The 26,988-nt window shown below is 43.4% G+C and overlaps 2 protein-coding genes and 1 non-coding gene across 3 annotated transcripts; all 3 read left to right on the top strand.

Annotated features, from left to right (window-relative positions):
- Positions 1-3,376: 3,376 nt before the first annotated feature.
- On the top strand, positions 3,377-19,476 carry uba1 (ubiquitin-like modifier activating enzyme 1). Its single transcript, XM_071516259.1, has 26 exons — positions 3,377-3,567; positions 5,143-5,259; positions 5,344-5,402; positions 6,210-6,378; positions 7,174-7,308; positions 7,399-7,505; positions 7,646-7,736; positions 7,849-7,981; positions 8,078-8,175; positions 9,130-9,276; positions 9,503-9,679; positions 10,048-10,155; positions 10,263-10,343; positions 10,592-10,744; positions 11,713-11,878; positions 12,083-12,279; positions 12,467-12,531; positions 14,041-14,236; positions 15,610-15,684; positions 15,807-15,996; positions 16,202-16,290; positions 16,416-16,508; positions 17,136-17,327; positions 17,817-17,918; positions 18,025-18,125; positions 18,236-19,476. Exons 2-26 carry the CDS (start codon positions 5,143-5,145, stop codon positions 18,369-18,371), a joined length of 3,177 nt encoding a protein of 1,058 aa, XP_071372360.1. The 5' UTR covers positions 3,377-3,567; the 3' UTR covers positions 18,372-19,476.
- LOC139641720 (small nucleolar RNA U6-53/MBII-28) lies at positions 17,532-17,650 on the top strand. Its single transcript, XR_011694986.1, has one exon. It is a non-coding gene; the product is annotated as a small nucleolar RNA U6-53/MBII-28 (small nucleolar RNA).
- Positions 19,477-20,014: 538 nt separating the features above from the next.
- arhgef3l (Rho guanine nucleotide exchange factor (GEF) 3, like) lies at positions 20,015-26,945 on the top strand. Its single transcript, XM_071516243.1, has 13 exons — positions 20,015-20,258; positions 20,730-20,775; positions 20,901-20,951; positions 22,054-22,113; positions 22,291-22,398; positions 22,505-22,663; positions 23,214-23,276; positions 23,521-23,617; positions 23,909-23,985; positions 24,211-24,468; positions 25,114-25,284; positions 25,482-25,674; positions 26,384-26,945. The coding sequence occupies exons 1-13, from the start codon at positions 20,221-20,223 to the stop codon at positions 26,629-26,631; spliced, it is 1,569 nt and encodes a 522-aa protein (XP_071372344.1). The 5' UTR covers positions 20,015-20,220; the 3' UTR covers positions 26,632-26,945.
- Positions 26,946-26,988: the final 43 nt, after the last annotated feature.

Here is a 26,988-nt window from a genome sequence, read left to right as displayed (position 1 = left end):
AGCAGGTGTGAACGGTGCAATATACATCTTGAACATCTTGATTTATAGATTTAAACTTGAGAGTTTAAAGACACTGCCTCACCCAGAAAAATCACATATGTCCACCCACTTGATCACTAGACAAAAAGTAACTGTCATGTTGTTTGGTTTGGCTGTGTGTTCATATTGAGATTACAGTTTATAGTCTGAGATCTCCCTACGGCATCCAAATACTCTCTTGACTGGAGTGTAGGGGGAACAGGCTACTGCATCTCTCTGCAACACAGCTGCCATGAGTAAGAATTTGAACAGTTTGTTTGGATCTCAAATCCAGATTGCACGCATGAAATGCACACCACATGACCTACTGGAAAACAAATGCTCAGCATGGTTTTGCAAATATTGAATCTGCAGGAGTAAGATGAGTATGATATCAGCCTCAGCTAATAGCAAGTATTTTTTACAGTGAACAGCTGAGGATATACTATGATTTGCATTATGCTCTACAGGTTGTAAATAAATACAAATGAATGGATTCCTCATCCTTGCTCTACCCCATGTTATAAACTTCCCCATGGCCAAACTGCCATTTACTTACTTCAAATCAGCTCATCCCCTGTCCTTACTTTTTGTTGTTTTTTATTTATGTAGCCACTCGTTCCGTAGTGACACTGTATAATCACAATCTCACAGTCATTACACAAGTGTACAGATGTGAAACTGAACTGATCAAATGAAAGCCTTGCGGTTGGCTACAGGAGATTTGTTTTGTTATATTGTGTATTTAGTAATCTTGTATTGTCACTCAAAGTCTTGTGAGATGCTCCACACCTATATGAGAGCTGGGGAGAGATCTATATATTTAGATACAAGATACTGTATGCAGGCTTTGTTTGCAATACTCACACACAAACACACACACACACACACACACACACACACACCACATGCACACACATTTCCTCTTCTTTTTTGGACCCTCTCTGAAACACTTCCCCAGAAAGTTTGTTTTCATTTTCCTCCAATTTTGTTGATGCATTCAATTGGTATTGTTAACTGGACAGTACTGTCTATTTGCTCCTTTTCTGCTACAAGCGTGAAAAATGTCTTTCTGAATTTCATTCAGCTTTTGTATCTGTGTAACACAGGTTCTGTGCTTTTCTCCTGAACAAGTCTAGACATCCACTATTCCTATGTCCCAGTGTAAGTGCTCTGTCTGCAAGTCTTTCAATAAAAGTCAGAAATGAAGATAGATGTTGGGTTGTTTTGTGGCTAATCTTTTCTGAAGGTTGGTGTAACACAAAAAACTGTTTTCAACATTAAAATATTTCTGAGATATAATGGACATTAACATCAAGCCTAAAGTTTTTTTTGTGTCAGTACTTAAAAGAACCGTTATGATTTCGGCATGCCTACATGTCCCATCTGCCCCTGCGTGAGTTTTGGATTAGTCTATTAATATCCAAGCATAGGGGTGGATAAATATTTCAGATTTCCAACAGTTAAAAATAACGATTAAACCGTGTAACAGTGTGAAAAAATGTACGTTCTAAATACCCAGATCATACAGCTGAACACTAAAAATAACTCATTTAATTTAGTCTTAATAGATACCTCAGATTAAACTTTTCAGTTCACCCCCCTGAAATGTGTGATGGTTGTGCCTGCAGCGTGCACATGTTGCTGCTTTGCTTTCAACTGAAATAGTGAGCGTGAGGGGAAGCGGTGCTGGAACAGCCGGGCAGGCAGTCGTCCAGCGCTTCACGGAAAACTCACACAGAGCCCGCCACCCTGACAGACTTCTCAGTTTGGCATCAACAACAGAGTTGAGTTGTCAAGTTGGTTGTCAGGTTTCTTGTTTAAATACAAGGCGTAATTTTTGATACTACAGATCAGGCCGAGTAATATCGGATGTGGTAAGTTCTGCACACTTGTGTAAGGTAGCACACGTATTGGAAATGTTAGCTACAGCTAGTTGGCTAACGTTAGCTAGTTAGCTAACAGAGCGGCACAAGAAGAAAAAAAAGTCGTTGGGAGGCTAGATAGCTTGCAAGCTAGCTACACAGGCTAACAACTACGCAATCGTTTGATCTGCGATACTGGTTCGGTATTTGTCTTCAGCAATGTTACCTACCCTGAACCATTCCATCTTTCAGTGTTGGCTAACGGTAGCTAACAAGCCACTGTCACTTAACGGTTAGCATTTGCAAATTTGATGTGCACAATAGTCAACCGTTAATTAACGTTCTGTGATTAATAACGTTAGCTGGGAAGCTAGCTACCAACATTCCATGGACACAATGTTGGGGGCAGACATTGCGGGACCTAATGCCTACTGGCAATGTTTCATCTCGACAATTTTGGCTCGATAGGTTGCGTTAGAAAGCCAATTAAGGTTACTACAGTAGTGTTAGCTAGTGTCTTGCTCTTGGCTTATTAACTTGGGCAGCCAGTTACGTGACGTTAATGATTTGCATACGTTCCAAGCCTGGTAGCATGGTGGAAATCCGTGTTTTTAGCATTCCATGGTAAGAAGATGAGACTTGGGGATCCCCTCGACATGTGCACCCGAGAATATGCGGCCCACTTTCCTGGGCCTTTGTCATTTGGCAGGCACCCCCTCCCCCAATACTCCTCCTCTGCAAGGAATGCTCACCCCTAACCTCAATGTGACTGAGGGGGACCACAAGCTCAGCATCACCCCAGCTAGCAAGTAAACTGCGTACGAATCTCGCTTATCATTGTCAACAATATTGGGGTCCATTAATCATTGTATATTTCGTGTGCATTGCCGAAGTCACGTTGGAATAACATCTCCAGTCCAAAACCCATTCATTGTTGTTGCAATGAGATATACTGAAGTTCTAACGTAACAACTATGATTTCCTTACATAGTGCATTGTTCTGAGTCGGATGTGCGCTATGTTTCTACAGTATAGTTCCCCGATGCTGCGACTTTTCGCTAAACTGTCACTGAAACAAAGATGCTGCAATTATCGCTGGATTTCACACCCCCGTTGCCATTTGCTTCAGCCCTAGTCTCCCTGAGACACTACTTTTGTTTTCATAACATCACACAATGGTTCATGTTCGGAGCTTTCTTTTCTTGTAATGCACTTGTCAGTCGTGTCCTCTGCGTTTTTGTTAGAAATATTTAGGTGTTCCCATTTATTGTTGGTGGTCCTGTGGTCCATTGTACAGGAAGACATGGCACGCATCTTCTGGACAGGGGCGGGATGTGCATTGGGCTTTGGCCTCGTAGCCAATGAGCAGAGGAGTGAGCGGAGCAGCGTGCTCGAAGCCACCCTTTCCTGTTGAATATTTCAGCCCATGCGTCACGGCCCTCCGCCCCTTCTCCTCATCTGCCATTTTGGTTTTGTTCCCGTCTGCAGTCGCAAAGCCAGCAACGCGATTACATAGGACTCGCAGCAAAACGACATAGTGACTCGACAATATAGCGAAGACCATTTTTATCCTGCACCGCGTTTCTTTTTTTAATCAGCGAACTTGCAATCATCGTTGTTGTTGACATCTAGACACAAAGGAGAGGAGCGGTTCGCATTGAGAAGGGACCGAGAAGGATTATTGGTAAGAAAGACAAATCAATGGGGCACGAGTGCAATGCTAGTCTTTCATTCGCAAAAATGGCTTTTAGCAATAAAGTTAGGCCGGTATTTTGTCAGGTTATGCGGTGAACTATTTAACCAGATTCATAGACGAACATTTGTGTGTTGGCTATTTAAATAAAGCAGGTTACAACATACAGCTAGCCAGTAAACTTGTGTTCCGTACTGGGTGTAAGGCCTAGGCCGAGTCTGCTAATGGATAGGCTGGCAGTCTGGTGTTTTCTTGCTTCTAAGTTATTAATGTTCCGACCGTGTCCGGCAATGATCCACTTGCCAAATCACTTACCTGATTAGCGGCACGCGACCTACTTTATCCGTGGCCTCTTGGTGTTGTTAACTGATATTTGATGTCCTTGTATTTAACGCACAAAGCGTTAAATTTGGTTGGTTAAGCAGCAGCTATTCAGATGGACAGAGGAGCAAACAGGAGTAGTCGTAGTGCTCGGCGCTTTGCTGTATCATTCTCGATGCCTTCATTTTCGTTTTTGATGAACAGTGACGGTTCAGGCCATAATGATATGTGGATTTTTATTATTTTATTATTTTAAGGCTCGAAACTGTTTGCCCAACACCCCCTCGCCCTTTACGTTTGAAGTTGCATCATCAACTTTATGGTTCATAAACTGATAAGTTTGACTTTGGGGGCGTATGTAGCTGCATCGGATGCGGAAATTGTAACGTTAGTTGATCCTGTTCGTCGTCTGGAATCTGTTCTAGAAAGTGCGGCCTGTTTCAGTTCCCGAAGTGGCTGGCTTTAGCCATATTATAATGGCGCTCACAATGTTCCTGCAGAAATTATTTTTTTTTGTAATTATCTCGAATAAACACATGTCCGTTTGTAGCTTCTAACCAATGATAGTTCAGCGGCTTTCATGGTCCTTGCGTCTACACCTGGGAGCCATTGTGAAATGTTGCACCCTTTACCGCAGTGAAGTTTTAATGATTCAGCTTTTTTGTTGAAACGAGGTTGGCGGTCGTGACATATAATAAACAATACCGGTACATAAACAATCCGGCCCTGTCTCTGAGTATGAAAAGGGCTGATAATGCTGCTATTCATGTCTCTTCCCAGGCTCAGTTCGTTTTCTACCAGATTTGTGCTTGGCCTGCAGCCAGCCCAGCTGCTCCCTAGACTAGAAATCCTTTCTCTCCACCAACATGAAAAGGATTGGGTAGCATTTAGCTTTCATACTCATCATAATTGAACCATAACAGTAGATTATACCTTTCTCACATTACCTGTTTTGACTTTTTTCACAATATGATTTTAAATATATTGTCAGTGCTTTTGAAAACCACCATGTTATACAAGCATGTCGACATTGGATTGTCTGTTTTGTTGACTTGTGTCATATTTGTTAAAGCTATTCAACTGAAATTTTCTTATGTGCTTTTGTCCATGGTGTCATTACTGATGCAGTATAAATTGGTTGTAACGGGGAACTGTTCAGTGCTGAAACGTGGCAGCTAGTTGATGTGCATTTGGATGACTAGTGAATATGTTCTTAATGGTGTGTGTGTGTCTGTTGATGCACAGATGTCCAGCTCGCCGCTGTCCAAGAAGCGTCGCGTGTCAGGAACAGAGACGAAGACGGGATCCCACTGCTCCTCCTCTAACTCTGTCAGAACTGAACTGTCCCACACACCTGCCAACGTAAGTACACACAAACATACACTGTGTAATGTTGGTAAAATTTGTAATATAAACTGATTGTACCTCCCTGCTGTCTCTTCCCAGGGCATGGCTAAGAATGGCAATGATGCTGAGATCGATGAAGGCCTGTACTCCAGACAACTGTAAGTCTTTTCTTCATAGAACTTTGTCCTCATCAAAGAAAATCTATTAGGCTGGTTGTTTAACAATAGCTGCGGTTACATGAGACATTTTTTTTCATTCTGAATGAAATCATTCCAAAGGAAGATTGCCACACAAGTGTTTACATGAGCGCTAAATATAACGATCGCATTGAGATGTGCGTTTACATGTTCCACACTATGTAATCAGAATAAAAGTTTCTGACATGCGCAAAACACCGAATCCAGCACTCTAACATGGGCTTACATTTTTAAAAGACGGACCTGCGTCGGTTATTTCTTTACTGCTATTCTTGCAACAGTTTTATCAAAACATACAACTCCATAAGTGTTAGAAAAAGATGTTTTGTTTTGCCCCTGCAATGATTGGGTCCATTTGTAATTTTCACCGCTGTAAACCGAAACTGGCCCGGAGAGGCGGAGTCAGGACTTGATATAAAAACGGGCTGCACCGCCTACATCAAGCCCGAGCACCCCGGGGTTAATAACAAGCACATCGATTCGAATCCTCCCGGGAAAAAGGGTAACGTAATTGACGTCACTTACGTTAAATGGCGAGATAAAGAAAGTGATCAGAATGAGTGTTTACATGACGAAATTTTATCCATCGACCGGATTATGAAAGGGTTATACCACCCCTCTCAAACGGAATGAAATTTCATTTTATTCTGATTGAGGCGTTTATATGAGGCATTTTTATTCTGATTGGGCTACTACTCTGATTAAAAGGCTCCATGTAAACGCAGCTGATGTGTGGTTGTGTCAATGGTGCTTTGTGTCCTCCTATAGTTACGTGCTGGGCCATGATGCTATGAAGCGCATGCAGAACTCCAATGTCCTCATCTCTGGTATGAGAGGGCTGGGAGTGGAGATTGCCAAGAATGTCATCCTGGGAGGAGTCAAAAGTGTCACTGTGCATGACCAGGGTGTTGCAGAATGGAGAGACCTCTCCTCACAGGTGTGTGGGAATGTGCATGCAAGTTGTCATTTTGCAGTAGTGTTCTTATCATCATCGTCGTGATTACAATTAAAAAAAAAAAAGACTTCCCTCAGGCTTTGAACCATGCTCTGAAGTTCAATATGACTGCATTATGAGTCACTCGTTGGGTTGTATTGTTGCCGTCTAACAAGAGTGCAGCAACCCCCCCCCCCTCCCCTTTACTAACTGTGACTGACCTAGATTTAGCAGTGGGTGGCCTATCCCAGGGTCAGATAATCATAGTAGAGCTAAGGCCTGTTTGAGGGCATCATTACAGTGGAAAGATTGCGTCGGTCTCTTATCAGCCCGAGACCCTGAATTCTGACTGCTCTATTTGAGTCCAGACAGCTAAATGTGGATAGATTGCTCAGGTGTGTTCAGTCTGCAGGCCCAGCAGAGACATTTTGGGGTTTTTTTCTTTGACCCGTTAGACAGCTAAATGATTGTGATGAGAGCCATATGCCAGGCTCTGTCTGTGGCCAGCCAGCCTCAATTTAACCCCCTGCTCTCTTGAGGGTTTCTATTTCAGCCACTGGCACTTTTCCTAGAGGGCCTTTCTCATTAAAGTAGCATTAAATAGCCTATATCTATCACTGATGCTCTGACACCTCATCTCTCTTTATCATATGAAGTGACCCTTAATCTGCTACTGAATCCCAATTCCCATTTATCACAAGTTCTGGCATTCATTTCTCAGTATTGGCGGTTATTATCGATTGTCCCTCTCTATTTGCATCAATCCCCCTCTAATGTGTTGTTTTTCTGTGTGGTCAGTTCTACCTGCGGGAAGAGGACCTGGGGAAGAACAGGGCAGAGGTGAGTCAGACCCGTCTGGCTGAGCTCAACAGCTATGTCCCTGTGGCTGCCTACACTGGACCACTCACCGATGACTACCTGACCCAGTTCCAGGTATGCCTTGGCTAGACGCTAGCGCCCTCCTCATCTCAGCATACGGAGAAATAAACTGTGAGAGTTTAAATTTGTCACTATTTGCCATAGGTGGTAGTGCTGACTAACTCAACACTGGAGGAGCAGCAGCATGTGGGAGAGTACTGCCACAGCAAAAGCATCAAGCTGGTCATCGCAGACACACGGGGCCTGTTCGGGTAAGATTGTTGACCTTTCTTTGTCTGGACAGCATCCCACTGCAGCCTATAGACTTGTTCACGTAAAGTTCATATGATGTACATACCACTTGTCTGTCCATGGATGTTAACATTTGTGTGCGTGTGTTTTTGTTTTGTAGCCAGCTGTTCTGTGACTTTGGTGAGGAGATGGTGGTGTATGATACCAATGGAGAGCAGCCTCTGAGTGCCATGATCTCCATGATAACCAAGGTTAGTCCTTACACTTACACCACAGGTTTTTTCAGAACCCAGGCTTGATCTCTCTTTAGGAAGAGTCTGACATGGAAAAAGTGAGACAGTAGTTTATTCTTGGCTTCTCCAGGACGGTGCAGGTGTAGTGACATGTCTGGATGAGGCTCGCCATGGCTTTGAGAGTGGAGACTACGTCACCTTCACAGAGGTTCAGGGCATGACAGAGCTCAATGGCTGCCAGCCGGTCGAAATCAAGGCTCTGGGTAAGGCTTATTCCATGTAAGAAAAGATATGTTGGTGCACCTTGAGATGACTGTTGGTAATTGGCATGACTTGTTCTAATGTCTGACTCTTTCCAGGTCCCTACACCTTCAGCATCTGCGACACAACTGGCTTTTCAGACTATGTAAGAGGAGGAATTGTCTCCCAGGTCAAGATGCCCAAGAAGATCTCTTTTGTAAGTGGCTGCCATTTTCCACATCTAGCTACTATGTCACAGTGACATGGCAGTAAATTTATAAAGCTTCAATTTGTTCTTGCCATACTGGCCTCCAGAGTGCAACCATTTAGTTGCATTTTGTGGCACCTTTTCCAATGGTGCAGCTAAAAACCTAGCCAGGTTTCTGAAATTTTGATTCATAAATCTCCCAAGAATAAGAAAGCATGCTAAAAATGTTACATTTCCAGTAAACCATGTATTAGCTTACATAACTCAAAGCAGAAAATTGTAGAATTCAATGTGTTTCAGATTTGCATTTCAGATATAGCCTATATGCATGTGGCCAGACTATAATGCATACAAATAAGAAACTGTTGTGGGTAAATCTATTCTGGCCATGTCCTGAGCTAGGAAAAAAGATTTAAAAGTGTTTTAATCAGCCGGAGATGACAGCTTGATTTTGGTTTTGTGGAGAAACTTTTCCTGATCCGAGTACTGCGTTCACGTGCTGTTGGAAATATAATTACTAGTTGAGTTGGCACAAGTGACCAAACAAAGTGCTAAATGCGTCTGGGAAACATTATAATAAGGGAATATAATAATGGGAAAGTGGAGAAACAACCGATAATTCATTTCATGATTTGAGATGGTATTTAAACACTTCAGCCCTAATGGCAAACAAAAATCTACTTTAAAGAGGATGCAACGAGGTGCTTATTGTAGCCAACTTCTAATAATGGCCTGTTGTAGGATGCTCTCTACGTTTGTCCCATTGATAAAGTAAAATGACACATTGTAGGCACAACAACATTATTGCAGTGGTCAACATGTTGCATGTGAAGCAGTCTTGGGACCAAAATGTTGGTGCCACCATATTATCTGCTTGTGTTGGCAACTAAAAATGTTGGTACCACCAATGGAAAAATCAGCCTGGAGCCCTGCCTTACTGTCTTGCATGTCTTTCCTGTGCAGAAATCCATCTCTTCCTCCATGGCTGAGCCAGAGTTCATGCTGACAGACTTTGCCAAGTTTGACCGTCCAGGACAGCTGCATGTGGGCTTCCAGGCCATCCACGCCTTCCAAAAGAAACACAGCCGCCTTCCCAAGCCTTGGAACCAGGTAACTCACTCTTATGTTAGTGGGAATACCATAGTAGCTTTAAGTTAGGCTTCCTATATAGCACAGCTGCAGGGTAATAACTAAAATCCTAATGTTGATTAGTTTGCTAGATCTTGTGATCAGTTATTTGTCTTGATTATTTGAGTCATTATTGATTATTGAGTCAGTGCATTTTATTGTGTATTTTGTATTATTTTATTAACATGCTGAGCTGTGTGTATTCCAGGCTGATGGCGATGAGCTGCTGACGTTGACTAAGGAGGTGAACTCTGCCCAGACGGGGTCGGCTAAAGTGGAGCAGCTGGATGAAACTCTTATCAAAAAGTTGGCCTTTGTCTCCGCTGGTGACTTGGCCCCTATCAATGCTTTCATTGGAGGTCTGGCTGCACAGGAAGTGATGAAGGTAAGCACTTTCCATCCTCTTAGTCACCAGGCCTTGATTGGGTGGTGTGTATCGCTCAAATATGGAGAGTATAGCCTATATATGTATGGAAACTGTGTGTGCAATGTGTCTTTTCCTGTACACAGGAGTCAGTGGTCCAGTGTTTTTTCAGACAAGTCAAGGCATTGGGTTATCAGTGCCTGTGTGGAGTGGTTTTCTTACTGCTATCTCTGTAATTAGACATGTTCTGACATGTTCACTGCCTGTTTACTAGACCTGTACTTTTAAATTGTACTAACTGTTAAACAACCTTTTAATTCCATGTCTGATGTATACATACATGCATGTTTTCTCTTAACGTGTTCTGACTTGTTTCTGTATTCCTTTAGGCATGCACAGGGAAATTTATGCCCATAATGCAGTGGCTGTACTTTGATGCCCTGGAGTGCCTGGCTGAAGAGGAAGGACCTGCACTCTCAGAGGAAGAGTGTGCCCCTGTAAGTGCTTCCAGCGAGACACTCACTCTCGCACTGATAATAAATGCAACTGTTGGCGACAAATGATGGTGCTAACCTCTTCCTCCGTCTCTGTCTTTCTCTCCCAGAGGAACTGTCGGTATGATGGCCAGATTGCGGTGTTTGGCACCAAGCTGCAGGATATGCTTGCCAAACAGCGCTACTTCCTGGTGAGTCGGCCAATCACACGCTTTCCAATCACCTTCAGTGGAATCCTGTTGCTAAGGAAGATTTAACCCCATTAGAAATCTTTAGACCTAGTGTGCCACTGTCATGTCTTGTCTCAGAGCAATGTGGTTGAATACTTTAATTTTCTCTTATGAATGTTGTAAATTGATGCTGTTTCATAAATTATGTTATAGAATTGGAAATGGAACTTGGATAGTTGTACTCATTGTGAAACATTTAACCTTGCCAGGTGGGAGCTGGTGCCATTGGCTGCGAGCTGATGAAAAACTTTGCCATGATGGGACTGGCTAGTGGGGAGGGCGAGGTGATCGTGACAGACATGGACACCATAGAGAAGTCCAACCTCAATAGACAGTTTCTCTTCAGACCCTGGGACGTTACGGTCAGTGTCATTTTCTCTCGTTTGGCATGTGTGTTGGTGGATGAAAGGGGTAGTGCACACAAGCTGATTGTTATCGATTTGAATATGATGGTTCCAAGCAGTGCTGCGTATGGATTTCCTGTTCATCGAACCTGGTGTTGTGATTGCTTCCGAGTGCACTTAAGGTAACTACTGCTGATGGTTGACGTCATGGTACAGCAGTAGATGAAGGAAACTGAGGATGACTGAGGTTGTGGTGGCTATTTCTTGTTAGGACAGACGAAAGTTTTGATATAGCTGAAAAGCAGTTAAGATTATGGAAAAACAAGTTATGATGACCATGACTTTTCAAAACAGGGAATGATATTGGAACACTATTATTGGTGTGATGTGCAAAAATACTTAAATAAATATATGTTATATATATTTCTCTGGTCTATTATTCTGGGGGAAATGCTGAATGATCTTTTTTTGTTTGTTTTGTTTTTGGCATGAAAATGGCCAAATTTAAAGATGCTGAATATTGGCTAGGCAGCTTTGTTCCAAAAATATCAGTACTGAACCCTCAAAAACCCTTGAACACTGATAACATACTAGTGAGAAAGCGAGTTGCCACAAAACTGATTTTTTTTTACGGCTGAACCCATGACTAATGGAGACACTGAGAGATGTGTTATTGGCTAGAGTTATTGCTGGAATGTCATTTTTTATGATATCTTCCATAATAAAGTTTGAGAAACAAGACCACTCAACTTTCAAAGAAGTCATAGCACATTTGCACATAGAAGTTTTTCATTTGTATTCTGTAAGATGTTGGCCTTTCATAAAAATCATCAGTGAAGGGACAAGTATGACAGCAATAACAATTTTCTGCCTCTTTCAACTTCACACTTAATGTTTTTTGGTTGGTTGAAATGTTGATGTTAACATTTGATCGGAGAGTGAGGAGGTTGTTATTAATATAATTTTGTGTCTGTGTGCATTAACAGAAAATGAAAAGTGAGACGGCCGCAGCAGCAGTGAAGCAGATGAACCCGTCCATCAGGATCACGGGCCACCAGAACAGGGTGGGCCCCGACACAGAGAGGGTCTATGACGATGACTTCTTCGAAAGCCTCAACGGAGTGGCCAACGCACTGGACAATGTTGACGCACGTAAGTCACTTGACATTTTACAAAATGAATCTGTTACGATTCATAAAAGTCTTAACTAAGACTGTGTTAAATAATCTAGGGTTCACTGTGACTGTATTTATAAAACCAGCTTTAAGAACTTGATCTTGGATCAAATTTATCTCCTGTTTGGCTCTCTGTAAATCTCAACTCTGTCCCTCGCCCTGCGTGTGTCCCCATGTGTAGGTATGTACATGGACCGGCGCTGTGTGTACTACCGTAAGCCCCTGCTGGAGTCTGGTACTCTGGGCACCAAGGGCAACGTGCAGGTCGTCATCCCCTTCCTCACAGAGTCCTACAGCTCCAGCCAAGACCCGCCTGAGAAGTCCATCCCCATCTGCACCCTCAAGAACTTCCCCAATGCCATTGAACACACACTGCAGGTCAGTAGACACACACACCCCCTTAAACTCCAGACACACACAGCAAATAGGTAGACAGCCAGGCCACCAGCTCACACTGAAATAATCAATTTGTAGGTATTACACTCATCTCATTGTTGCCTGCACCAAATAAGGAACAAGTTATGTGTTTATAATTGATCTGTTTTCAATATCTTCCTCTGTTCAGTGGGCCCGTGACGAGTTTGAGGGACTATTCAAACAGCCATCAGAGAATGCCATGCAGTACCTCACGTGAGTCAACTTCCCTTTTGTTACTTGTTAGCCTACATGCTGGGGGGACTGTTACCTTTTTCCCAGTTTGAACAAAACAGATGAAACCACTTTTGGGATTCATCAAAATTACTATCTGGAACTGAGGTGATTTAAAAAAAACAATTAATGTAAATGTTCAGCTGAGATTGTGGTCTCATGCGCTGCAACAGTTCTGTGTATCCTAGTGAAAATATAAATACACTGCTTATGTGTCAAATTTATTGAGAAAGTTTTGGAATATTTTGTTCACTTTGTGGCCTTGTTGTGCAGAGAAATACACACTGGAAATCTGATTGTGCTTGTTGGCCTGAGGCTGTGTTGTGAGGGGAGTGTACAGATGAATTTCATTATCAGATCTGATTCTCCATGATGAAACCAGTGGAACCTGTTCCTCGTACATCGTTGAATTCAGGCTAATATGATGCCAGTCGTTTTAAATTATTTTACTAATCCGTATCTGGCTAATTCCGTTCCTCAAACGCAGGCGGTGGATTGATTTGTCAAACACGGATGTAGTTATCTTGGATATTTGCACACTCCCATTTTGAAATAACGGGAACATGAGGAGAGAGTCGAAACTATGATCAACAGTCATATGATTGGCTAGCACAGGCCATGGTTAAAAAGACAGCACCTTTTTACTGCAGCTGAGTAAAAGTTAATAATTGAAGGCTATGAGGAACATATCTTATTTAAAAATGCATCTTAATTATGAAATGCAACAGGGCCAAAGCATGTATTCCATCATTGTAGTCGCCTATATTGGTATTTAACTCTTTCATTGTGGAAATTGTTCAAAATGGCAAGATTTGATTTTACTTGCCTGTAATAAGCCCACAGCGTATGGTTTCTTTTGACTTCCATTCTCAGTGGTCATGGGAACAAATCAAAATACAAAATATTATGTATGTGTGTATTCTTCAAACTGGTAAAATGTAAATAATCCCATCTGGACTCAACTGTATCTTTAAACGCCAAAGGACCTTGACAATTTCTCAATACGTGCTGTCTTCTAAAAGCTTGTCTAATTATAATTCTGCATTGATCTATTGGCACCTCTCTAAGGAAAGGCACAGGCGTGTCTGGGAATGAGTCCATGCATTGAGTAAGCTTAAAAAGGCATGGTCATAATCAAACTCTGACTAAGCCTGCGTTTTTGCAGGTTTGATCTTAAGAAGCTGTTGCTCTTGTGACAATTTCCACTAAATTTTAAGCTTGCTTCAAGAAACAGTAAATCCCAAGCTTATGTGAAATTCTTGACAAACTTATCCGGCTAACTGGTTATCTACGTACGAGGAATAAGGCCCTGTTCGTTTGAACAGGTAAAAGTGTCAGCCCTTACTACACATGCTTGTAGCTAGCTTGTTGGGGTTATGATCCTTGACGTATAATTAATTGGATTGTTCTTGTAGAGATCCTCAATGTATAAATAATTGGGTTGTCCTTGTAAAGTTCCTCAATGTATAAATAATTGGATTGTTCTTGTAGAGATCCTAAGTTCATGGAGCGTACTCTGAAACTCCCCGGAGCTCAGCCCTTGGAGGTGCTGGAAGCTGTCTACAAGAGCCTGGTCACAGACTGCCCCCACAGCTGGGCCGACTGTGTAGCCTGGGCACGCAACCACTGGCAGTGCCAATACAGCAACAACATCCGCCAGCTACTGCACAACTTCCCCCCGGATCAGGTACACACTGAGCCCACCCATGGCTGTATGCTGTAAGGCTAGACACCCTGTAGCACAAAGAAAACGTTTGTAGTACACACATGAGTGTAAACCTCTAGTATACAAAAAAACATTTCTGATTCCTTTTAATGGTAGTACAGCTCATCTTTAAATATGCTTGTATTAAAATATTCAGCAGTTTGAATATTTGACTGTTAAGTTCTTACATTTTAAGTTGGGCCACATACATAGTTGCTAACCCTGGATACCTTGGACCCATGGGAAGATCTAGTGTTGTAAACCTGTCTAGCTCAGCCAGGTGTTATTCATATCTACTGTTTTTTCTGGTAATGTCATTTGAAAGCTGTGGGAATGCCTGTTTTTTGCCTGGGGTTTCAGCAGTGCAGTTGCTTTAATATTTTGTTTAACTTAAGTTCAGGTATCACACTGAAGTATTGACTTTTCTTATTTGGAACACCTAAACTTTTGATAAAATTTAAAGTAAAAACTCACAGTACTCGTAAATTGGTTGCTAGTGTGTTCACCCCTGGCAATGACAGTCGCACTACAAAGTGTGCAAATGATAGTTTTCTGTTAACGTTTGTTTTAGAAGTGCATTTTTGTAATGGCAAAATGTGACAATATTGTCACACAGCACAGCCCTGAGCCCACTCTATGATGATTTATCACCCGTGTCTTCTTAGAATACTTGCTGCCTTGTCTAGGGATTGGTCCCAACATTTCCAGACCCAGTCGGATCCAAACATTGCCTTATCGATTACCAGTTGTTTTTCCTTTTTTTTTTAAATGGAATGAAATGCACAATTTAAATTCCTTCTCGACGTCTTGCTTACCATCTTCCCATGTCAGTGTGTGTGAGTGACCGAGGCCTAGTGATCACAGAGGGTGAGCAGCGAGTGTTCAGTTATCAGCAAAACGGGAGTAGTTTCCTTGAAGATGAAGTGTGTACCAACATAACAAGATTGAGTGTGTGGCTGCACTTCCATAAAGTGTCTAGTTAGTCCTCTTTGTCACTATGCTGCTGTGTTCATCAGCTGCAAGGAAACTGCTCCCATACCACAGAACTGAACACACACTCTCCTACCGCCACTCAAACACAGTGTACAGTGGTGTGATATGTACAATTTTGGAGTCAGTGGTTTTGTGAGTTACAAAACAAAAACTTGTACTGTCAACTTTGTAATTTCAATTCAATTACAGACTTAGTATTTTTGGGATGTCATAATGCTAATATATGTAAGAAAGGAACTGATAGGAGAATCAAGGAATCAACATGATAAAACCTTATCAATTCCCAACTCTAGTCCTGTTGTAGTCTGTTCATTTTACTGGCCATAGGGTGTTCATATATTATCATTTTTGGTTTCTTTCAGCTCACCAGCTCTGGCGCCCCCTTCTGGTCTGGTCCAAAGAGGTGTCCTCACCCCTTAGAGTTCAGCACTAGCAACGTGAGTCTCAGATCATCATTTATCTCTTTTATGTACACATACTCTAAGCATCGTCTCCCTGTCAGATAATCTCTACACTCTCAAGGTCATGATCATTGTAATTCCCGTGCTTTCCTCTGCAGGATCTGCACATGGACTATATAATGGCAGCAGCCAACCTGTTTGCCCTGACATACGGCCTGCCCAGCAGCAGCGACCGTGCTGCTGTGGTCAAGATCCTGCAGGAGGTCAATGTGCCGACCTTTACCCCCCGCTCTGGGGTTAAAATCCACGTCTCTGATCAGGAGCTGCAGAGTGCCAATGCCTCTGTTGGTAAGACACACACAACTGCACCCAGCCTCTGGATTAGTGAATCATCATGATAATAACATGGGGATAAAATCGTATTGTCACATTTTCAGCCATTAACTTGTGCCGTTACATGTTCTTGGTAATAGTTCATAGTGAAGTCAGGGTATGGGGGACATTGTGGATGTTTTCAGGACATATGTGACCATTGGTATCTGTTTGCATTTAGATGACTCCAGACTGGAGGAGCTGAAGACCCTGCTGCCTCCCCCTGAGTCTTCTTCCCAATTCAAACTCAACTCCATTGACTTTGAGAAGGTACACTGTCTCTCCTCCTAAATCTACATCAATATTTCCCTCTAACTAGCTGTATCTTTTAGTCTCTTAGCCCACACTCAAGCCTCAAACCCAATTGACTGTTCTGCTGTGTCTGTGTGTTACAGGATGATGACACCAATTTCCACATGGACTTCATCGTGGCAGCGTCCAACCTGAGAGCAGAGAATTACGACATTCCCCCTGCGGACAGACACAAGGTGAGGCACGCTCTTACACACTGTAGTCAAGATCTTAGGAACTCAATTCCGGTCCTTGAAGTTTGGTGTCCTGCTGGGTTGTTCCTCCCTGATAGTTAATGAGCCACACCTGGTGTCAGGTAGATACAGACAGGTGTGGCACATTCACTATCAGGGAGGAACAAACCTGCAACAAAAACCTGCAGGAGACCAGACCTAGAAGACCGGAACTGGGTGCCTTGGGTCTAAATCTGAGGTGTCAAACCATGTGCCATAAAAGACTGAGTCTGCAGGTTTTCATTCCAACCAAAGACTACACCAGCTGATTTCACTGATTAGTTCCTCCTCTCTATTTGAAGTTGTGCTAATCAGTGAAATCACCTGCTGTAGTCTCTGGGTAGAATGAAAGCTGCATGCTCTCTGCCTCCATGGCACATGGTGGCTTATCCCTGGTCTTGATGCCACACAGAAATTTAGAAATGTGCCTACTAGGACTGATGATGGGGAAAGGAGTTCTGCCTGCCCTGCACTACTCTGAACATTTGCCCTGTTTTTTGCTCTTAGGATCCAGTTGATTTCCTCTAGGATCAATGTAAGTTTCATTCCTTGTTCAATGTGCTGATTATTTTCCATCACCCTCTCATCCAGAGCAAACTGATAGCTGGCAAGATCATTCCTGCCATCGCCACCACCACAGCCTCGGTTGTGGGCCTGGTGTGTCTTGAGCTCATCAAGATCGTCCAGGGACACAAGAAGCTGGAGTCGTTCAAGAACGGCTTCATGAACTTGGCCCTGCCTTTCTTCGCCTTCTCTGAGCCCATCGCTGCCCCCAGCCACAAGGTAAGCAGATGGAAGTTTGTGTGACTGGTGAGATTTTAAGCTGTTTGGATGTCTAAATGATACAGTATTATGTGCCCCTGTGAAAGGGACATCTTTTGATATTTGGAATAATTTTTTAAATATACTGTGTCAAGCAAATAACTACAATTACCCTTTAACGTACCCCTTTGAGGCTAGCTAAGTGTAATTGTTAGATGCTTTGAGCTCCGATGATGACACCGCCATGCTAATACCGATACACCAGGCTGATAGTGTGTCTGTCTGGGTGTAAGTGAGTTCAACTCACCTTCTCATGCTGATTGGATCAGTGTGTGCTGAGGAGAATGATAGAATTTATGAACTGTTAATTTTGTAATGTAACTACTCACTCTTGATTGCACGTTAGCAAGGAACAGGATGACTGGATGCCGTTTTAAGTCGATGGAAATGCATTATGCCTTTTTAATTTTGCCATCTCACAATACTCACTGTTGGTCTTTGTGTCTGCAGTACTATGAGATTGACTGGACGTTGTGGGATCGCTTTGAGGTCAAGGGCATGCAGCCCAATGGGGAGGAGATGACGCTCCGACAGTTCCTGGACTATTTTAAGGTATGTCACCTCTAACCCACCTCTTCTGTCACCACCATGTGGTTCTTGGCCTACAATTAACCAACCCCCATTTTACTCATTCTCCTTTCCTTTTGTCTTTTTTCAGAATGAGCATAAGTTGGAGATCACTATGCTTTCTCAGGGAGTGTCCATGCTTTACTCCTTCTTCATGCCTGCTGCCAAACTCAAAGAAAGACTGGAGCTGCCGTAAGTCCCTCATGCACACGTACACTTACTGTGCCAATTTGAAGTACATAAAAGAAATCTGAATTCCTGCTTTGAAAATCCTAATCATGTTCATCTTCTGTGTCCTGTAGGATGACTGAGATTGTTACCAAGGTGTCCAAAAAGAAGCTGGGCAAGCACGTGAAGGCCCTGGTGTTTGAGCTATGCTGCAACGATCTGTCAGACGAAGACGTGGAAGTGCCCTATGTCAGATACACCATCCGCTGAGCCCCACACTGAACCCACCCACCCAGAGGGGGGGAGGGAGACAGGGGGGTGGGGGGGTTTACAAGGGAGGAGTTGAGGTGGGGGGGTGTCGATCCAGGTCAGCTGTTTGGGATCAATCAGTTTTCTGAGGCCTGTGGTTGTTGTAACCCTGTGCCTGATTGTACATAGCCCCAGTAAGCTGACTTAAGGATACCTGTATGTATGTTAGGGATACAGTTGGTGCTAGGTTGTGGGGACAGTGGGTGTCATTGGAGGAAGGGAGCATGTATACTGGACCTGTTGACTTTTCTCGGTAGCAGAACCTCTCCGCTCAGTTTGATTCTAAGCCTTAGTGTCTGCCTTCCCTCTGGACCCCATAGCCCCAGCTAGTGTCCCTCTCAAACCTCTTCGCCCTCTCTCACTGGCCCACAGCACTATAGATAGGGTCTTTTATCAAACAAACCGTCACCCCTCCTCTCTACTTGCTCTCTTCTCTCCTCCAACCCCTGTCTCTTTAGACCTGGCCCCACATTGCATTGTTTTTTTTACAGACACAAGTCATGCAAGTTCAGCCAAGGATCCCAGAAATAGCGATAAAAGAAATGTAATGAGAATCCAATTTGCCCCAAGCCCAAATCACTGCCCTCAATTCTACCCGAGACCCCAAATTTGGAACCTTTAGAAGCATTTGCAGACAAAATTGAGCCCGAGCCACCGGCCCTCTCCTGACTGTAAAATAACCCCACAGCGGTTCTCCAGGAGAGGGGCGCTGGGCAGACTGGGAACCCTCCCGGTTTGTGGTGTTGCCAGGTGTGTCAGCACCCCTCCAGCCGTCTAATCTAGCACTCTGTGGCTTTGGGGGGGGGGGGGGGGGGGGGTGGAGCTCTTGCACATGACTTCAGTTTTCACTTACTATTCTCTTTATTTTTCATGTGTTTTGTTTATTTTCTATTTTATTTGGGGGACAGGATTGTGGCACACACACACACACACACCTTGTAGATCATAAACTGTCTTCTTTCTACTTTGTTAACTCCAAATGACATTACAGTATAAGAGCAAGGCAATGAGTTGTATCCTGAAATGGGAGCACTTAGTGTGATAGTGAATAAACATGTAAAAGATGCACCTGCGTTTGTGTCCATTTGTTTTTGTTCTAGGTAAAAATACAGTTGTGTGTTTAGAGTATTTATATTTCTGACTAATAACGTGAAATATTTATTTATATGCCATTTCCCATTTGACCTGCTTAAGGCCCTTTCATCAGAAGTTTCACCTTGGTGTATCCGGGAAGCATGGCCTTCTGAATCAGCAAAACGTCTTCTTATGAATCAATGAGGGTTTTTTTTGCAGAGATTGCAACATGTCATCTCTCTCCCTCCTAGCTTTGACTTTTCAACAGCACCTCTCCTTCATTGATTTATTGAACGGCCACTTCATCCTGAGTGGTTTGCTCTAGTTTTAAAACTACAGCCTCAAATCTGCTCTCACTTCCTCTTTCTCACACACAGAACTTCAGTGTCAGGTCAGGTTTTCTTTGGTCTGAACCAGCATTAATAGGTTTCACGGACCAGTCATTTCTGAAGGTTTGTTCAGTGTTAAGTTGAGTTCGGTTTTGTGCCCTCCTATGAAATGAGAAGAGCGGATACATAAATACGTGCAACCCTAAAGGATGTGGTCGGGTCTGAGAGAACAAGAGGAAGAGCGTGAGGGGGAAGGAGCTGTGCACTGAGCGCCGAGGCTCCCTGCAAACAACTGCTCACAGGTCACTGTTGGTGTTTGTTTTGGATGATTTTAACTTTTCTCATTTGGGAGGATAATGTTTGGGATGCATAATGTTTCTGTGAGGATGCGTTGACGACCCAGAAAGATGGAGACAGAGGAGACTGGTGAAACACGGACTTCCTGGTATGATGCCTCTTAAAATTATCCTTGAGTTCATCGCTCTGTATTTTAACCTTGGGGTGGCACAGAGATTAGTGCTGGGTACTGGCTGAGCTAATACAAAGGCACATTGTCAAATTTATTAATCAATATATTGGAAGCACAGACCTCTGTTCAGATCAAAGTTAAACTGTCACAGTCTGGCAATGTGGTGACAAATCAAACTGCTGGCTCCTTGATATGTGCTGTGCTCGCATTTCAACAACTTAAATCTTTTAAAAGATTTAATGGGTGCATGAAACATTTTCTTCACCTTCTTGTCTCACTAATGGAAGTTTTATAATCATACTCTTATCATTTAGGCACAAAATACTAGGATTTAGCTGTTGGATGTGTAGTTAAAAGGTTTATCTCATTGTGTGAAATGTGTTAACCATGCATATGTGTGTTTGCCTGGTGCCAATTAACAGTTATTGTGTTTTTTTATGGTATGAGGTATGCGGCGCCAAGAGACATGCACATCCTCTGTGACCATGCTGGGGTAAGTCGCTCCATCTCTTATCTCTTATCTCTCTCTATCTTGCCACCTCTCTTCTGTTGAAGCCTATCTAAGCTCTCCCTTTAAAACTGAGAAATTCACTTGCTCGCTTATCTGTCTGCCTGTAGAAGAAAAGAAAGCAGGACCCAGGCCCTGATCCTGTAATCAGAATCATGGAGGTGAGTGGCCTCCGAGATGCTCTGGTATCTTTGTTCCACTGTCTCTTCTTCATCTTCGTGTGTGTGTGTGTGTCTCTCTCTCTCTCACTAGCGGAAGTTAGTCAACCTTACCTTTGTGACCACAATGCCGAGTGCTGAGCTGACAAGTGATCTGAAAAATATGTTCAGCTGTGCGGTCACTGAAGCTCTCTGTGTTTATTCTAGATTGATCAACCTAATGTAAATGCTTCTGTACATCCCCTCACATTATACTTCAACCTCCATGTGTATCTGATTATACACTTACAAGCGCTCTAGTTTTACCTTAAACATTCTCGTGTTTACTCACATATAAAGATTGTCTTCCATATCTTTATTGGTTATATCTTTGTATGCGTCTGTTACTATACTGACTGCACACTCAGTATAAATAAGCAGCTGATGTGGTTAGTGTGGCAAACAGGCAGACATCTTGTAATCGTAACTACACATGCACAGCTTCACCCTTCTTCCTCTTCGAGAGGTTCGCACAGGAAATGAGAGATCTGCACCATGCAACACCTCTTCCTTCTCGACATCTTCCTTTTCCACTTTCCTGAACACTCGTGTCTCTCTCTCTCTCTCTGTCTCTCTCTCTCTCTCTCTCTCTCTCTCACACACACTCACACACACACACACACTTTTACTTATTATTCTGTGAATTCTAAAAATGACACTCAAGCCATTTAGTCTACGCAGCTGACTTAATAGTATTCAAACCCTTCTTGCCTCTCCAGTCACTGCTTTTTGTTAAGCACACAGTGAAGGATTAGGTTTTCAGATGATGCAACTTTAAAATGTCCTGTTTCAGGATTCAGTGCATTACACAAAGGGCGGCCCACTGTTCCACTTTGCCACTACAACACTCCCACACACACACACACACACACACAAACACTGTTTTTTACTGCACATACTCACCACATTACTACTTTTACATTTTACATTTTATTACACCAACATGTAATCTATCTGGACATTTGTGGCTAAAGTGGCTGTTTAAAAGGCTGTTTAAAAGGAAGGTATTTCTCCATTCAAGTTCACCTGAAGTCATTTTGTTAAGTGATGAGTTCTGTTGTGTCAGGATGAAGAGGAGGAGGATGATGATGATGAAATGATGTCAGAGCAGATGAAGGACTCAGAGGTGAGGCGCTCCCCCTTCCTACCTGCCAGATGTGCTCAGTTATTAGTCTTTTGATGTATGGACAGCATTAGTTTGATGGTTATTGACCCATATTGGTCAGCTGAAGAACCATTTATCATATAGTTTACACATATCCAAGCTGGATTCTTAAATTGCTGTTGTTTGATTTCATTCCAGGAGCCCAGTAATAAAAGGGTTAAGCCTGTGGCAAAGTCCAATAGCCTGACAGGCGTCATAACCCCAGTGAAGACGCCTGCTCTGAAACGCATCGGACAGTCCATTTCGGTAACAGCACACAAACTCACACACATTCCTACTGTTCTACAAAATGAGCATCTAATTACTTGTATAATGTAACTGTTATTCCACTCTTTTTTCCCCACCATCACAGCGTTCAATCAGTTTTCGTACCGAGGCGCGACCTTTGCCCCCTGCTCCCCTCCGCACTCGCCAGAAGGCCTCGTCGTTTCCACGGAGACGCAACAGCCAGTGCTGGAGCGACACTGTGGAGAGTCATGACCTCACCGCTAAGGAGATCAAACGTCAAGAGGTACAGGGGGCAAACGTTTAGTTTAGTTTAGTTTAAAATAAGGAGTTTATGCAAGGATTACACCAAGGATTTGGTGTGACTCCTGAGCTACCTTGATTGGGATATACAATAAGAGAGTTGATGTCAGTGTGTGGGTACAGCATCTTGTGCCGGTTGCCCTTAGAGTATAATTGTTTTATCTACCATTCTCAATAGTCTTGTCTTTTGCCTGTGTGGGACAGCGATGGGCTGTGGTTGTTGTGTGGGTGGGGTGACTAGAGCCTACTCTTCATTTCTCTGAAGCAGCTCTGCGAGATTATGAAAGAGGATGTGAGCTGGCACTAGGGGCCTAACTTCCCGTTTTAAACAATCAGCTGTGAATACTCACTCTGTGTGTATGTATTTTGCATTTTGTATGTGGGAGTGCGTGTTTGCATGTGCGGGCATCTGTTTCCACATGTGTGTGTTTGTGTGTGTGCATGCATGAGTGCAATGGTGTGTGTGGGTTGGGAGCGCTGGACGTGTTGACTGAAGGTTGTACTGATGTTAAGCTGTTTGGGCTTCCCTGCAGGTGATCTATGAGCTGACCCAGGGGGAGAGGCAGCTGATTGACGACCTCAGTCTGGTCAAGAAGGTACTTGTCCATTAAACACATCCACCAGATTGCAATAGCCATATACCTCTATGGATTTATATTGGAATAAATATAAATTTTCGGTATGTTTTTACAGCCAATTCAAGCCAGTCATCCCAGTTGTTCTGGCATTGATTTCTCCCCATAGCCAAATTTTGATACACCCGCTTCTGTACCTCATTCTTTCTTTACCTTTCTCTCCTGGTGTGTGTGTGTGTGTGTGTGTGTGTGTGTGTGCGACCAGGTCTACTATGAGCCCATGTTGAAGCTGGCGATCATGACAGAGAGCGAGCTGGGACAAATCTTTGGCACTCTGGACTCTCTCATTCCCCTCCATGAAGGTAAAACGTTGCTCGGCTCCAACACACTTCCTCATTCTCAATAATTTTAGTGTCTGTAAAGAATGAATGCAGGACAGTGTGTGTGCAGTTAGTCATTGCCGCATGCTATAACTGGATGGGAGTCCTCTGCTCTAACGTTTCTTTATGGATTTGTTTCTCTTTTTGTAGTTGAATGAGCCGAGTGTGATGTTTTTGTATTTATCTGTCTTTGAGCTGCCATTTTACTGGCATTGTTGTCTGAATGAAAAATTCTTCACTTTGAGTATTTTTTTGCTGCTGTTTTTATGCCAGATCTTCTGAGTCGCCTTGAAAGGTTGAAGGGATCAGAGAAGACTGTCGGAGAGGTGGGCCCCACTCTGCTGAGTTGGGTGAGTATCTCCATGGAAACCAAGGACTGAGAGAGAGGAAGAGAGGAGTGCACAACCAACCTTCACTCTCTCCAGTTCCTGTATCTAGTGTTCTTTATTATGTTCCGCTCCAAAACCACAGTGTCGCAGAGTTCAATCTACGTTTGTCTCTGCTTTTAACCGCTAATGTCGACCTCATCTGTATCGCCCCCGCTCCGTTGCTCCTCCCCCTCTCCCTCTCTGCAGTTCCCTTGCTTGGAGGCCTATATTACGTACTGCTGCAACCAGGTGGGGGCCAAAGCTCTGCTGGACCAGAAGAAGCATGAGAAAAGAGTGGAGCATTTCCTGCGCCTCTGTCAGGAGTCTTCTTTTAGCAGGAAACTGGATCTCTGGAACTTCCTGGATCTCCCTCGAAGCCGACTGGTCAAATACCCCCTGCTGCTGAAAGAGATCCAGAAGTGCACACCTCCAGAGCATCCTGACGAGGACACACTGCCTGATGCTGTGAGTTGGTAGCCACACACGCATGTACACACACACAAACACACACACACACACAGAAACACACAAATCCATAAAGACACACACCCATTCATTTTAGATTGCATTTTGAAGCTGCATGAGGCAACTCTAAATGGCATCAAGAGGTTACTGAAAAATTTGAACTTACCTACCCAAAAATCATTTGACAAGCAACACGCTCATGTTTACCAACTCGGCCGGTCTGTGATTGCTTTATAGCAAAGGATACCAAAGGGACAAGAGAGGCAAAATACATTGGTGAGTCCAGTCCGCTGCTTGCCGCAGTTTAGGAGAGTTTGTATTTCACTCTTAGGTTTCAGTGAAGTGTAGTGTGTTCAGAGAAGTGTACAAACCTGACACCAGAATTTAATTTGGGCAAATAAGGCAAATCTACAGCGTCTCAATCGGGGGGATGGGACATTCTTCTCTATTGCAGCCCTACTGTGTGAATTAAACTGATAAGACGGGTGTATTTTTACAGCAACCAATAGGGAGTGCATGGCACCCATAGAATGATCACTCCAACTGCTGTACATGCACTCAGTTTGTGAAAGAAGCAAATGCATACTGGTATAATAATATAAGTTAAACACACTCACACTACTACTACTGTTTCGTCCTGCTCAGTTGGAGATGATCCAGAGAATCGTGGCAGAGGTGAACAGGAAGACCGGGGAGGCTGAGTGTCAGTTCTACAGGAGGGGTCTGTCCTACCTCGAAGAGAGCCAGAGACTACCAGAGATCCAACTGTCCCGCTTCCTCTACTGCCATGGAGAACTCAAGAACAACAAGGGACAGGTAGCAGCCAACTATTGCCATGTTTACACTTTTAATCCATTTTGTTCCATTGAATAACCTTTGGGCGATTCTCCTGAGGTTGTTGAGAACTCCCTGTCTGTCCTGCATCTGTCAAAAGAATAGAAGATATGTGCCTGCTTGAGTACTGTTCTAAATATAGCTATCTGTCTCTCTCTTTCTTTCTCTCTGTCTGTTAGCGGCTGCATGTGTTTCTGTTTGAGCAGGCCCTGGTGCTGACCAGGCCAGGAGAGGAGAAAGAGGGAGGCCAGGTGTTCCAGGTCTACAGACAGCCTCTGCCCAACATCTTCCTCAACCTGGAGGAGATCCCAGATGGAGAGGCTGCCGGAGGGGGCACCTTCAGGGGAGCTTTCACCGGGGGCAATGATAAAGGTAACATACACACCGTATACATGTTTGGTTAGCTGTTAAATCATAGGAACACAGTGGTGTATGATTGTGTAAATAGGGATCAGTATTTCCAAGCTTCTACTCAGCCCCAGTTATTTCTGCCTCAAAAACATTTACTGTATTTTTAGAAGCTGAGTTTTACCGAAGCACATTTTGTGCCTGACTGTCTTTGGTCAAAAGAAAATGGAGCCCTTTCCTTAAGCCCTTTTAATGCGTGCCTTTAAAGGCATTTCGACAACAAATTAGGCCGTCATGTTTCATATTTGGATTCATGTTTGCCCTTCAGATCAAGGATTCAGTTTTGCAAAGTCTTCTTGTGTTTCACATTGACCAATAATTCTTCTCACTCTCATACCTGCCTACTTTTCTCCTATACAGTAAATATGTATCTTTTGTGTCAATCTTGTCAATGAAGTGAGGGGAGACGGAACTGCATTTAGGCTACAACTATGCCCATAGTATGTCTGTCCAGGGTTTAATTCAAAGTTGAAGTGAAACCCACAACTGTTGCTTACACTCCATTTCCTCCAATGCCTCTAATGATGGAGTTGCATTAGGCTACAACTATAACCGTAGTACGTCAGTGTGGTTTGCTGTCCAGGGTTTAATTCAAAGTTGAAGTGAAACCCACACCCTTACTTCCACTCCATTTCCTCCAATGCATCTCTCTCCCTTCCTCTCTTTCTCCCAGTGAGGAACTGTTTCCGTGTGAGCAGCAGAGGGCGCTCCAAAGCCCACTCCCACTGCCTGCAGGCCAACGACTCCTTCAGCAAGCAGCAGTGGATCACCTGCCTGCGCCAAGCCATTGTCCAATCACGGGACAGGTGCGCCCAGACCAGCCAGTCGCAGCTCTCCTCGCACCCTGATCCCGCCCTCTATCATATAGCCGAGCTCAGTCTCAGCTCGGACACAGAGATGACAGACCATACCAGCCGCTGACTGATAGACTCAATCATCAGGAAGGCAGTGGAGTGTCTATACATTTGTACATTGTTCAGAGGAGAAAATAATGGGCTGTTTGAGAAAGAGTATTTTGCATATGCACACACACACACAAAGACACACACACACGCAAACACAAAAAAACACACACTTTCCTACTTTCATCATTTTCTGTTATGCTGTGATTGTGATGTTGCATGCTGTACAGCTTGGGAACAATATCAGAATATCAATGGGAATGTACTTTGCAAAATGTTTTGTTTTTATTATTGTTGTCTTTGTTTTTGTAATAAACTGACACTTAAAGTCTACTGGGATACTTGTTTGGAAGGTAGACAAGGACAAAAGGTGGAC

Source organism: Centroberyx affinis, unplaced genomic scaffold, assembly GCF_046629955.1.
Source record: "Centroberyx affinis isolate AG114_WGS23_722 - 3 ecotype Tasmania unplaced genomic scaffold, CSIRO-AGI_Caff_v1 ptg000396l_1, whole genome shotgun sequence".
NCBI lineage: Eukaryota > Metazoa > Chordata > Actinopteri > Beryciformes > Berycidae > Centroberyx > Centroberyx affinis.
Note: the sequence above shows the minus strand (reverse complement) of the source record. Positions and strands in the feature narration are given on the sequence as shown.

Bases quoted from the DNA above. Each gene is read 5' to 3' on its own strand.
- uba1 (XM_071516259.1), top strand. From the start codon at position 5,143: ATGTCCAGCTCGCCGCTGTCCAAGAAGCGTCGCGTGTCAGGAACAGAG. The intron at 11,879-12,082 runs GTAAGTCACTTG...CCCCATGTGTAG, and splicing joins ACTGGACAATGTTGACGCAC to GTATGTACATGGACCGGCGC. The intron at 18,126-18,235 runs GTAAGTCCCTCA...TGTGTCCTGTAG, and splicing joins AAAGAAAGACTGGAGCTGCC to GATGACTGAGATTGTTACCA.
- arhgef3l (XM_071516243.1), top strand. From the start codon at position 20,221: ATGGAGACAGAGGAGACTGGTGAAACACGGACTTCCTG. The intron at 22,664-23,213 runs GTACAGGGGGCA...GCTTCCCTGCAG, and splicing joins AGGAGATCAAACGTCAAGAG to GTGATCTATGAGCTGACCCA. The intron at 23,986-24,210 runs GTGAGTATCTCC...CCCTCTCTGCAG, and splicing joins GCCCCACTCTGCTGAGTTGG to TTCCCTTGCTTGGAGGCCTA.